Source organism: Callorhinus ursinus, unplaced genomic scaffold (genome assembly GCF_003265705.2).
Source record: "Callorhinus ursinus isolate GAN/ISIS: 27379988/994484 unplaced genomic scaffold, GSC_fseal_2.0 scaffold15, whole genome shotgun sequence".
Taxonomy (NCBI): Eukaryota; Metazoa; Chordata; class Mammalia; order Carnivora; family Otariidae; genus Callorhinus; species Callorhinus ursinus.
This window is the reverse complement of record NW_027397077.1, coordinates 5,660,184-5,673,326: the sequence shown is the minus strand read 5'-3', so window position 1 is coordinate 5,673,326 and position 13,143 is coordinate 5,660,184. Positions and strand designations below refer to the sequence as shown.

General features: G+C 50.8%; 1 protein-coding gene, 1 long non-coding RNA gene and 1 pseudogene across 12 annotated transcripts; 1 reads left to right on the top strand and 2 right to left on the bottom strand.

Moving 5' to 3' along the window:
- Positions 1-1,326: 1,326 nt before the first annotated feature.
- On the bottom strand, positions 1,327-3,751 carry LOC112833611 (uncharacterized). Of its 2 annotated transcripts, none has more exons than XR_003210681.2 (4): positions 3,607-3,751; positions 3,472-3,527; positions 3,302-3,389; positions 1,327-1,537 (listed from the first exon to the last, which is right to left on the bottom strand). It is a non-coding gene; the product is annotated as an uncharacterized lncRNA (long non-coding RNA). The 2 variants fall into 2 exon arrangements; XR_012380880.1 differs by having other exon boundaries at positions 3,302-3,385; positions 3,607-3,749.
- On the bottom strand, positions 1,714-1,790 carry LOC112834302 (U4 spliceosomal RNA; annotated as a pseudogene).
- Positions 3,752-3,764: 13 nt separating the features above from the next.
- Positions 3,765-12,149, top strand: CCDC51 (coiled-coil domain containing 51). Of its 10 annotated transcripts, none has more exons than XM_073901168.1 (5): positions 3,905-4,124; positions 8,299-8,421; positions 9,149-9,468; positions 10,475-10,639; positions 11,153-12,149. In XM_073901168.1, the coding sequence occupies exons 3-5, from the start codon at positions 9,157-9,159 to the stop codon at positions 11,906-11,908; spliced, it is 1,233 nt and encodes a 410-aa protein (XP_073757269.1). In that variant the 5' UTR covers positions 3,905-4,124; positions 8,299-8,421; positions 9,149-9,156; the 3' UTR covers positions 11,909-12,149. The 10 variants fall into 10 exon arrangements, with proteins under 10 accessions (XP_073757271.1, XP_025740581.2, XP_073757270.1 ...); XM_025884794.2 differs by lacking the exon at positions 3,905-4,124 and adding an exon at positions 6,521-7,057; XM_025884796.2 differs by lacking the exons at positions 3,905-4,124; positions 8,299-8,421 and adding an exon at positions 3,768-3,841.
- The last annotated feature ends 994 nt before the right edge of the window (positions 12,150-13,143 follow it).

Genomic DNA, 13,143 nt, shown 5'->3' with positions numbered 1-13,143 from the left:
AAAGATGATCAACAAATATAAACAGAAAAAAATCAAAAAGGGTAACAGACAACTGGGACTACCACTTTATATATACAGTGGTAAGGGAAGAGGTCACTACTGTAATGTTTGAATTCTTCTAAAGGGAGGTAGTCTCCAGTATAGAGAAGTGACAGAAGGCAGAGTCGGTAAAAACAGTGAGTCAGCTTGCTTGCAATGTAGACCACTGTGGCTCAAGATGATCAGGGGATGAATGGTATCAGAAGGTAGAGAGTGGCATCAAGATCCCTTAAGGCCTGACAGGTCATTGTGAGGACTCTTACTTTTGCCCTAAGAAGCCACTAAATTCTGAGCCAAGAAGAGACAAAGTATAACTCTGTGGTTTAGCAAGGACACTCTGCATCCCGAGTGAAGGTTAGACTGTAGGGGAGCAAGGGTAGGGGGCAGGAAGACAAATGTGGATGTGATTGCAATAACCTGGGTGAGGGATTTTAGGTCAGAATGGGGGAGGGGTGTGTGGGGGTGATACTGGAGAAGTATGCAGAGGCCAGATTTAATTTTGCTGACGGGTCAAATGTGGGGTTTAAGACATGGGAACCTAGCAAGGACCTTTCTGAAGCCCTAGTATAAATGCAGACCTGGAGGTTTCATTTATTTATTTATTTATTTATTTTTAAGATTTATTTATTTATTTGAGAGAATGAGATAGAGAGAGAGCAATGAGAGGGGAGAGGGTCAGAGGGAGAAGCAGACTCCCTGTGGAGCAGGGAGCCCGATGCGGGACTCGATGATCCCGGGACTCCAGGATCATGACCTAAGCCGAAGGCAGTCGCTTAACCAACTGACCCACCCAGGCGCCCCCAGACCTGGAGGTTTCAGAGTAAGCTTGGTTCTTAGAAACTTTCAGGAATCTTTCTCCTTTTCCCAGTTTTATTCCCTTTATAATGCATATTGTATGTGTTAGTGTTGCTCCTCTCCCGTAACAGAGAAATTCCCTGACAACAGGAATTGCTCTTTGGTACATGTGCAGCATGCACTTAGTGGACTCCTGACATGAAAGATGAATAATTCCAATACAACAAATGGCCACGTGGACGTCCTCATAGAGACCTTTTTTTCCTCCAAAGTACAAATTCTTCCATTAACCTCATGTAATGTATTCCATTGGGTATACAATGTTACAAAAACAATAGCCATTTCAAATGAATTGGTTTAATTCCAGGTGACACAAGAGTTCAGGATTGAACAAAGACTGAAGAGCACACATTGGCAGGATTCTGGGCTAGGTTCACTCTGACCTCACAACTAAGGTAGTAGTGACTAACAAGAAATAAAGAGAATATGAGCCACTGTATGATTATTTTATTTTTTTTTTTACAAAAGTTTATTCTTAAATGTACAACAGGATCTAAGACAACACTTCATTCCAGCTATAGGTAGCAACAGATGCTATGACAGGGAATCCAGGTGTTTAAACAGGAATGGAATTAAGGATCATCACTGCCTCGGGCACAAGGAACAGCTTACTTTTTGCCAGATTTCTTAATTCCACCTGTGGCTGCAAAAGGAAAAAAAAAATGTCTCAGCTAAGGAAAATTAGTACTTGGATGAGAAAAATATATTCCTTACGGTTGAAGTGCCAGGGGCCTGATATGGATCCTAAAAAGGCTCAGCTCTTGTGCGGGGCATTCTTTTTTGATACAAGCATGCACAGGGCTTTACCAACAATCTAAGCTGGATAGTATTTGAATTAGCAATAATCGCGCCTCGGATAAACCTCATTGGCTACGATACTGCCACTGCACAAAGCTAAGCTGGGTAATATTTGAATGAAGATGAGGCAGGAGCATGAAAAACGGCTGTGCACTGGCCTAGATCTACACTGTTGAGTACTTCACACGCTGGTTTGTTTAATCCTCATCTCCCATCAACTCATTTTCCAGATAATGAAATCTTAGTGAGGTGTTGTTCAAAGATGTAAGATGGTCTGCGACAAAGCCAAGATTCCACCTTGGGTAGTCTGATGTCCAAGTCCATACTCTCAACTGCCACATCACGCATTGCTACTACATTATGATCCTGGGGTGTGGTTTACTCAATATCTTTATTCAATTTACATTTGACCATATATTTGGCACACAGTAGATACTTAAGAAACAGTTACAAAATTAAATGTGCCCAATGCAGTAATGAAGATCCTAAATGTCTGACAAAATGAACCTTTAAAAAATGCGGTCTTCAATGAAAAATAAGTAGTGTAAGATTTCACTAAAGACTGACCTTGTCCCTATGCACAATCACAGATTAAAGAAAGGTACAAAATACCTCATGATCCAAAAGGGAATCTCAATAACTAGAATCTCAGCACTGTGAATCAAATCAAACCCACTGGGACAGAAGCCTTGGGAAGCCCTGGATGACACTCCCACCATTCTAGCCTCCACCAGCCCCAGTGTGGCTCACAGTGATCCCATAGGTCACAAATAACTATAGAAGAAATTGTTCACTGGTTTGAGGAACGTAAACAGCATTTAAGGAGCACAGAAAAATATTTCGGCTGTTGGGCTTGAAAGATCTTTTGATACGTAAGCAATGCTTTCCACATAAAGAGGCAGAATAGCGGGGCGCCTGGGTGGCTCAGTCATTAAGCCTCTGCCTTCAGCTCAGGTCATGGTCCCAGGGTCCTGGGATTGAGTCCCACATCGGGCTCCCTGCTCAGCAGAAGCCTGCTTCTCCCTCCCCCACTCTCCCTGCTTGTGTTCCCTCTCTTGCTGTCTCTCTGTCAAATAAATAAATAAAATCTTAAAAAAAAAATTCTCTCTAAAAAAAAGAGGCAGAATAGTGGGGGGATTAGGTTAAAAGACCATATAGCGCAATAACACATTAAAGAACCTGGACTCTATCTTTAGGCGCACCCAGAAGTGAAGACTCAGGATGCAAAAGAATTTACTGGAATTAACAATATGAGCGGTTAAGAAATGTTATAAGCAAAAAATTGGTGAAATACGAATTTGGGGCAAGAAATAGCGGACAATATCTGGAAACTCAACTCTACGAATTTGTGTCTAGAATATATGAATTTTGGTGTTTCCATTTCTGCCGCTTCCCTAAAGAAGGGAAGACCAGACTGCCTGGGAGAAAAGAGATTTCATTTCCAAAGCCGGTCTGGCTCCCTCCCCTTCCCGCTGCTGCGAAACCAAGCCTGGCGGGGGCCGTCCGCCGTAGCGAACGCGAGGACCTCACCAACGAGGCAGGAAATGGACCAGACTGATGCTCAGAATGTTTGCCCGGCTTGAGCTCTCTCTACTCGGCCTTCACTTACCCAGGGGGCCCTTCCCCGCGGCCTTCGCTTTTAGCTCCTCGAGTTTCTTCTGCTCCTCTTTCTGCTTCTGCTTGAATGCCTTATCTTCCTAGGGAGAGGCAGACGGGGTTCACGCCAGGCAAATTTCCCAGACCCTCCGCACCCGCCCGCGCCTCCGCGCTCGCCCTCACCTCGTCCATCTCCTTGGCCTGCTTCTTGGGCTGCTTCAGGGGCTTCTTCTTGCCACCTGTGGGCGACACAATCATGCTCAGTTCAGTCCCCGCGGAGTCCTGTCCCTCTCCGCCCGGCCACCCCCGCACACTCACCTTCGCGGCCGGACATGGCGCCTGCCGCCCCTTCCCCAGACCCTGCCGCCGGAAGCGGAGCTCCCTTTCCCACCCCCTGCGCCTATATTTCCACGCGGTCCCTCTGATTGGCTCCTAGTCAGGAAGTTGCGCTCCCGCTGCCGGAAGCAACTCTGGGGGCGGGCGTTAAAGGGTCAGAGATCTACTGAGTGGCGGGCTCTCTGTTTGGGTTGCAGTTCCCGCATTGGGGCGTCAGGTACGAGGTGGGGGTTGGCTTGCCGGGGGAGGGTCCGGAAACCAGGAGGGGTGTTTAACCGGAAGGCGCTAGGCCTGGGACCGTGCATGGGAAAAGCACTGAGGGTAGAACGAAGGGCGCGTGCCGAGGCCTTGAAGTTCAGCGCATTCCTGGAACCGAGGAAAGCACGCATGGGTGGAGGGAGATAGGAGGGAGGTGACAGAAATATGGACGGGGGCTAGATCACCTGGTCCTAAAGTTTTGGAGGCCACCGAAGGAGTTTGGATTTTATAATAGAGCCGGGGTATGACTTTTTGCAAATTCTGTTTATTCATTTAATACATTTTTGTTGAGTATGTAGTATATGTAGTTGGTATTATAGGCACTGAGGATGCAGCAGTGAACAAAACAATGCCTACCCTGGCAGAGCTGACATTCTAGTGGGTGAGACAGCCCATAAGCAAAGTAAATAAGTGAAATACATATCGCAGGTCATGTGATAAGTGCGTGGAGAAAAATAAAGCAAAGTGGGTAGAGTGCTGGGATGAGAGGGCATGGCAATGACATTTGAGCAGGACTTGGAAAAGAGAAGGGAGCAAGCAGTGCAGATAGGAAGCCGCTGGTGTGGGGATAGCCTAGTGTGTTCCAGCAACATCAAGAAAGTGCATGCATGGTAATTACCTGAACGATGTGTTAGCTAACCTTATTGTGGTACACGTTTAGCGAATATATACCTCTATCAAGTGTATCAAATTATCACGTGTGTATCTTAAACGTACACAGTGATATGTATCATTTATACATCAATAAAGCTGGGGGGGGCGGGAATAAGGTCTATATGATTGGAGCAGAGTGAGAAGGATGAGAGCCAGGAGGTGGATGTCCTATAGACCATGGAAAGAATTTTGGCTTTTACATTGAGAGAAATGAGGAACCACTGGAGAGTTTGAGCAGGGAGTGACATGGTTGGCCTGTGTTTTGAAAGGACCACTGGCTGCTCTGTTGACCAGAGACTGTAGGGGCTAGAGGAGAAGCGGGGGGACATTGTTAGTCATTGGGACAAGGTCGTGGCAGTGGCAGGGATAAGAGGAGGAGGGATTTTGGCTTTAGAAAGGAAGTAGCATTTGCTGATGGATTGGATATGAGATGGGAGAGAAGGATGTCGGGTGATTTGAGGTTTTTGGTCTGATTTGGACTTGAAATTTCCATCACCAAGATGGAGAAGGCTGTGGAAAAGGCAAGTTGGGAAGGGAAGTTAAGATCCCCATTAATCTTCTAAGCAGAGATGTGGATTGAGCAGTTGGGTAGATGAGCCTGGAATCTACAGGAGAGGTCTGGGCTGGAAAAATCAGAGTATAGTTGATAGTTTTTTTTTTTAATTTTTATTTTATTTTTTAAAGATTTTATTTATTTGAGAGAGAGAGAATGAGAGAGAGAGAAAGCACGTGGTGGGGGGGAGGGCCAGAGGGAGAAGCAGACTCCCCGCTCAGCAGGGAGCCCGATGTGGGACTTGATCCCGGGACTCCAGGATCATGACCTGAGCCGAAGGCAGTCGCTTAACCAACTGAGCCACCCAGGGGCCCTAGTTGATAGTTTTTTAAAGTAATGGTTTTGGGGGGTGTGGAGGGTAGTGGCACTTGGCTGGCTCAGTCAATGGAATGTGTGACTCTTGGTCTCAGGGTCGTGAGTTTGAGCCCCAGGTTGGGTGTAGAGATTACTTTTTAAAAAGGTAATAGTTTTATTGAGATACAATTTATATATCATACAATTCACTTATTTAATGTGTACAATTCAGTGGTCTTAGTATATTCTCAGTGTTGTTCAACCATCACTATAATTAACTGTATAATATTCCAGTAGATGGCTTTTAAAGCCACAAGACTGAATGAGAGTGGAGTCCAAGGACCTTGCCCTGCAGCACTCGCTGTGGAGAGGGTCAGGAGATGAGTGGGGTCAAGCATAGAAGGCGTTTCAAGGAGGAGGAAGGCAGCATGAGCCCCAGGCTGCTGATAGGCTGAATAACAGGAGGACTGAGATCTGATCACTGGATTTATTTTATTTTTTTAAAGATTTTATTTATTTATTTAAGAGAGAGAATGAGAGAGAGAGAGAGCACATGAGAGGGGGGAGGGTCAGAGGGCAAAGCAGACTCCCTGCTGAGCAGGGAGCCCCGATGCGGGACTCGATCCCGGGACTCCAGGATCATGACCTGAGCTGAAGGCAGTCGCTTAACCAACTGAGCCACCCAGGCGCCCGTGATCACTGGATTTAGCAACGTGGAAATGACCTGGACCAGAGCATTTCCGGTGGCATGATGGTTGCGAGGGCCGGATCAGAGAGGGTTTGAGAGAGGATGGGAGAAGAGGAACTGGAGACAGCGAGTACTGACAATCTGTCAAGGAGTTTGGCTGTACAGAGGGGCAGAGAAGTGGGGCTGTTGCTGGAGGGATGTCTGATCAGTTAGTGAGCAGTGTCAGGTGGGGAGAGCTCATGGGACCTGGGGCACAGCTTGATCTTCCTAGAGCATGAATTCTTCATCTGGAAGAGCAAGAGAGAAGGTGGAAACTGGACAGACACTGGCAGGTGGGAAGGTATGGTAGGAGTTTAGAGAAGTTGTCTTCCAATTTTTTTAAATATTTTCTGAGTGAAAAATGAAGCAAGCCATCGGCTATGAGTGAGGAAGAGGTACAGTTGATGGAGGTTCGTGGGATGGGCAGTTGGTAGGAGATGGTCATCTGGATAGAATGGGAGAATGGATTTGGAGGGGCAAGGTTCTGAACGTGGCCCTCAAGACCCTCCTTAATGTGGCCTCTGTTTACCTCTTCAGCCTCTCCTCTGCCCACTCTCCTTTCCTCTGCTGTTTTCCAGCGGCACCGGCTGCCTGTCAGGTTTTAGATGACCCCAAGTGCATCTCCACTTTGCCCCCTCTGCCAGGAACACCTTCCCTGTGCTGACTGAGGGCCTGTGAGATGTTTGAATGGGAAGGGGCTCAGAGTCAGGCCGGAGTTGGGGCTGGGTGGGCGAGAGGAGGGACTGGAATAGAGGAACAACTTGAGTCATTTCCTCACAACAAAGTCTCTGCTGTCACCAAGCTTATGTTCTAGTGAGGGGCCTGGCAACATGTAAAGAAGGCAAATATGTGTCTGATGGAGACAAATAAAGCAGGTGGCCCAGGAGGGAATGGTCAAGGAAGGCCTTGCCATGAGGTGATATCTGAGCCAAGACGTAGACATCAGGGTGAGCCAACTGGAGCTGCGGAGGAAGCAGCAGGGTTGGGTTTCGTGTGTTTGGGTATCCGTAGCGGAGGACGGGCAGAGAGGAGGAAGGGGGTGACAGTCAAGAGGACCGGGGCTTGTTGGCCACTGGTAGGACTGGTGTTCGTGGCAAGTGAGATGGGAGCTGTCGGGGTGGGGGGGTGGTTTGAACCAACGGAAGTGAAATGATGAGTTAATAGAGCCTCAGGTTGTGAAGAACGGCTCTGAGCGGCAGGGAGGAAGCCAGGACGGTGCAGGATGGGTGACCCTCCTGGCTTCCAGGAGTGGGCGGCTGGTAGAGGAGGAGCTGGGAAAGGAAGCTGAGAAGGTTGGAGGAAGCTGAGAGGGGGTAGTGAATTCAAAAAGACAGGGTGTTGAAAGCTGCAGAGATTGGGAGAAGAAATCTGTGAAGCACCTGCTGAGTCCGGCAAGGTGGAAGTTTTGCGGGACCCCCAGAGGAGCAACGTCATGGTGGAGTGGGATCAGGATAGAATGGGGGCTGAGAACGTAGTGATAGCCAAGGTGGATGCTTTTCTGGTGAATGTTGCTGAAGAGGAGAGGGCTATACTTGGCGGGGCTGCAAGTCTGTGTGCTTTGCTTTGATGCAGGGTCCACCCGCAGGATTGTTGTGGGGTCATAGCTCAGTGCAGTGGGTGCAGGCATCGAGGCCTCGGAGGCTAGCTTGACCCCATGACCTTGTCATGGATGTTGTGTGCTTTCTTGGGCCTTAGGGATGGGGCCCAGGAGTTCAGGGGCAGCACCAGCTTGGAACCAGTGTCACAGGAATGTCCCCTTCTGTGGCTCTCAGCTCGGACCTGCTTTGGGCAGGAGGCATGTCCCTACCCAAGCAACTTTGGTTTCTAGAGGGCCTGAGCTTCTCCGAGCACAGCACAAGAGGGAGGAGGCTGGGATGGTCTGAGCAGGTCTCTGTTAGAATCAGAAGCCCCTTTCTTCATCCCCTGAGCTCCTACAGTCTGTCTTCCTGTCCCCAGCTCCCACTGCTTTTCTCTCTGGCCTGGTTGTCCACCAGGTGTCACTCTGACAGCCAAAGTCAGTATTTGAGGGCCTGCGGGGGAGGGGGCGCTGGCCAGGGGAGGGAGTGCTGGCCCAGCTGTGCGGGGAGCATGGGTCACCTGGCCCTCTCTTGGGGTCCTCAGTGTCCTCACTGCTCTTGGGTTCAGGCAAAGCCTGACTGGGTAATGGGAGCCTCCCTGTGCTGTTTAGGTAATAAGAAGTGGGTGTCGTTGGGGCCCAAGCATCAAAGCAAGGTTGAAAAGGGAAATATTAAAGAAACCTAACCTGTAGGGCGCGACTGAGGCTGGAGAGTCGGGAGAAAGCTTACAGAAGGTGAGGATTGTGACATGGTACTGGGAGCCTGGACAGTCTGGGCTCGGAGCGCACAGGAGAAGGGCTTGTGTGAACCTAAGAAAAGCTGTCCTCTGTAAAGAGATCCAGGCTTTTTGTTTTGTTTCCTTTTTCTCCTGGAATTGTCTTCTCAGAGGACAGCTGAGGGGGGAGTTTTCTGCCTTGGGACGCAAACGACCTATGTCCTCGAACATAAGCAAAACTTTGTGTCCCCAGTGCCGCGGCAGCCCTCGGAGTCCAGGCAGTTGGTTTTGGTGGCCTTTTACAGAAATCTTTCCCTGAAATTCCCTCAGTTCCACAGTTTCCCGGGGAGTCTTTATGAACCTTTGTGGGGCTTTGTCAGCATGGGCACAACTCAGGTTTGAGAATTTTCTTTGGCATTATCAGAAAACCGGGCACCAGGATTCTCATCCGAGTCACAGCAGAGACCTGGGGGATGTGGGGAAGGTGGGTAGAATGGGAGGGTCTGGTGGCTTCGCGGAGGGAGGTAGAAGGCATGATCTCCTCAGTATGTTCTTCCCCGAGTTGTCTGGGAGTGCCCTTGGAAGCCTGACTGCAGTGGCTGCTGTCTCCGGGTACAACAGAGTAGCGCTCAGTTTGGACTTTTTCATGGACATTAGTTCAGAACTGTCCCTAGGCCCTAAAACCTGGCTCCTGCCCAGGCTTTCTCAGCTGTGAGCTGATCTGTCTTGCGTCCCCCCCCCCCCAGATCTCCTGATGACAGGACACCGCACCACGTTTACCATGCAGCATGTCATGGGTGTGCCCCGCGTGTTGGTGCGGAGCGGCCTCCTTGGAAGGGACCTCTTTATGATCAGGACTCTCTGCAGCCCAGGCCCTAGCCAGCCCAGAAAGAAAGGACCTGAGGATGTGGCCCTGGGGCTGTACCACCGCCTCACAGCCCTGGGAAGAGCCCTGGGGCACAACATTCGGCAGCGAGCATCCTCCACGGCCACGACATGGTGGGACAGATATGAAGAGTTTGTCGGACTTAGTGAGGTTCGAGAGGCCCAGGGAAACGTGACTGAGGTGAGGAGGGGAGTCGGGGTGGTTGGCCCTGCCTTCTGACTCAGGAAATGTGGCCTGGAGGCTCCTGCCAAATAAATCACCAGCCACACACCACCAGCCATGCCCACATTTGCCTTTCCTTGAACAAATACTATTCATAGAGGGATTTGACTCATTTCTCACATGACAACCTGGGTTTGATAGTCCTGGGGTGAAGATCTCCATGTAACCATGCTCACCTACCCCAAAAACAGGTTTCTGTGTACCGATCAGTCCCCAGCCATTGACATCCATTGTGTTAGACCAGTGGACACTTCCTACGTGGGCCCTTTGGGGTTGGTGAGAGTGGTACAGCGTCCTCAAAGCCCTGTGTGGAATTAAAACAGCCCTGGTGAAGGTAGAGGCGCAGGGCTGGGGCAGCATCCTACGCTGAGCTGGAAAGAGCTCAGCCTGTGGCTGTGAAGCCCTTGGTGGCAACAGAAACGCATTCTGTCATCTCTGTTCCTGCTCCTGCCTAGCACAGACCGGGCTAGTGAGGTGACAAGAACCTGGGGTTCGGCAGGAGGTTTTGAGGCACCATGCTGTCCCTCCCCTTGGAGGTCATGACCTTGGCTGAGCTGGCATTTCTGGGTCTGTAACGTGGAGGCCACAGCAATGCCTCTGATGGTATTGTTGTGAGGTGTAGCTAAGGTAACGTAACTGAACAGCTTAGGAACCTGGGTTCCTCTTTGTGGTTTGTATCAGACTAGAATTGCCTGGGTTTTGTGTACAGCATTAGCTATTTTCCAGTTTCTCAGGGGCACATTATTTCTACTTGAATGGATAAATCCGGGGATTCTGATGGGTGTGGCCCAGGGTTGCACTTTGAGGACTGCTGGGTGAGCCAGGATTTTGTGTCTGAGGGGCTCCTTTTCCACCCTTTTGCACCAAGACCCCACTCACCTCAGCCATAGCCTTGTTGGGAATGGAGCTGAGCCTGTGTGGTTGTGGAGGGAAGGGCAGACAGCCTCCACCATTCTCTCTGCAGGCAGAGAAAGTGTTCATGGTGGCTCGAGGGCTTGTCCGAGAGGCTCAGGAGGACTTGGAAGTTCACCAGGCCAAGCTGAAGGAGGTGAGGGACCGCTTGGACCGTGTCTCCAGAGAGGATAACCAGTACCTAGAACTGGCTACGCTGGAGCACCGGATGCTGCAGGTAGGCACCTTGGGAGGCAGCCTTTCCTCACTGGACAGGGACCCTAGTCTGGGCAGGTCAGGGAGGGGCAAGGTGAGAACCCTCACTGGTCTGTGGTCAGAGGTCTGGTGAGGGAGGTAAACCAGAAGGTACACTGGGCCCCAGGCTTCCGGAGCCTCTCCACCCACTTCCTCCTGGAGTTCAAAGTCCAAGGCAGTATAATCTGGGTCCCATATTGCTGAGGAGGGAGCACCGTGGAGGAAGGACTGGCCCAGAGAGGACACATTCTGTAGTCATTATGCATGTCTGATCAGACCCAGCACTGCTTGGGTAGGAGGTAGTACAGCTCATCTTGACCCCCCCCCCCATTCCTTTGCTCCCTGTCCTGACCAGGCTTACTCTGCCTTCATTCACCCAACGGGTTTACGGAGCATGTGGTCTGGGCCAGGCTGAGACTGAGCCCCAGGAGCGTCTGCTCGTGGCTACTGCTGCAGAGCCACATTCCTGCTGTGTAATACAGCTTTGCTTCTGCAGGAGGAGAAGAGGCTTCGTGGAACCTATCTGCGTGCTGAAGACTCGGAGCGAGAGAAGTTCTCCCTCTTCTCTGCAGCTGTGCGGGAAAGTCACGAGAAGGAGCGCACTCGAGCTGAGAGGACCAAGAACTGGTCCCTCATTGGGTCAGTCCTGGGGGCCCTGATTGGTGTGGCTGGCTCCACCTATGTGAACCGTGTGCGGCTACAGGAGCTGAAGGCCTTGCTCTTAGAGGCACAGAAGGGGCCTGTGAGCCTCCAGGAGGCCATCCGAGAACAGGCATCCAGCTACTCCCTCCAGCAGAGGGACCTCCACGACCTCATGGTGGACCTAAGGGGCCTGGTACAAGCTGGGCCTGGGCAGAGCTCTGTGGCCCAGGCAGGTGCTTCCCCCATCGGAGACAGAGATGCAGATGTCCTTTCAGCCACCTTGAAAGAGCAGCTCAGCCATTCCAGGCAGGTCCGTTCCTGTCTAGAGGGTTTACGAAAGCGGCTTGATGACTTGGAAAAGACTTTCAGCCAAACGGCTGAGTTGGTTCAGCTTGCAAAGGCTGCAGTGCATCCGGGCCTGGTGGAGCCAGCAGATGGGGCTCTGCCTGGCTCCTTGCTGGAGCAGGGGAGCATGATCCTGGCGCTGTCGGACATGGAGCGGAGGCTAGAAGCCCAGGCCAACAGGAACACCATCTGTAGCACGCTGGTCACCTCTGTGACATTGGTGGCCGTACTGCCTGTGCTCTACATGCTGTTCAGGGCCAGCTAGCCCCTGGAACCCCCTCCAGAGGCCCTGAGGGGATAGGTGTGGATATAGATTTAGTTAGGGAATCCCAGCAGTGAAGTGAGCCTTCAGGGTGCACACAACCTCAACCTGAGGCTGAGCGCCGTCTGTGTGGCTCACCAGCAGGCATACTTTGCTCTTTAGAAAATGCTCATTTATGTTAATTATCAAAACTGTGTGCTAATGTCCAATTAAAATGTCTTTGGGTTTGTGTTATTTAAAGTAATTTACATTGCATGGAGTTTTTCTTGTTGAAGACAGATTGGGGATTCGAGGGTTGGGCCTGGAATTACGGTAATCATTGTTCCCTTTAGTTCCTCTCTCACCTCCTCTTGGTCTGCTCCTCAGTTCAGGACCATGTTGGATGTACTTACCCTTGAGGCTTGGGTTTTTGTTTTGGATTGCCTGGCCTGGCCTCTTCTTCCCTGACCCTCCCCTGTCAGATAGCCTGAGTGGAATCTAGCCTGTACACCCACTGTTGACCATGGTTACTGCCCTGTTTCTGGATTACTTTCTCTGTCAGAATGGGGAGAACCTTCTGGTTCTAACACTGGAGGGATGATCAGAAGAGAGCAGGGAAGAGGGATCAGGGGAATGGTTGATAAATATTGCTGGGGACATAATTACAGAGATTGGTAGCCAGTCTGGGTCCCTGTGCAGAGAAAGCTTTGGGCAGCCCCAGGTGCCCCTAGAGCTAGGTGTCCTCCCATACACAGCCTAGGGACATCCTGTACCGGGAGGGGCAGAGCTCAGCCCATCAGCAGTGTGAACTAAATGGCAAGGATGGGGAGGGGCCTCCCAGAGGTAGGAGGTGCAGTGGGGGGCCCCAGGGATGGACTGCCTGGAAACTCCTGGCCTGTCCCTTTTCAGAGGAGAACAGCAACCTTTGACCTCCTGGGCTAACTGGCCATGGGTGGCCTTGTGTGTCCTTGAGTAAACAGGAACAGCCAGGAGGTACTCTGTCCTCCCTGCAGGTCTGGAAAAGCCACTCCTTTCAGTGTGTGGAGGTATGTAGATCTGTGGGGAGGGGTTTCTGTGGGCTGGGACTTGTTTGCCTGGGCCTCTGTGGAGCCCACTTTCAGCAGGGGCCTGTGGAGCCAGTAGGGTTTCCTATGAGGTACCCTCCCTCCTTGAAGCCTGTGGTCAGGCTTGAAGTGGCCCACGGGTTTTGTGAGCCTCTGAGCACCTGGTCCCTTGGTCATTTGGTCACTCCATTCTTG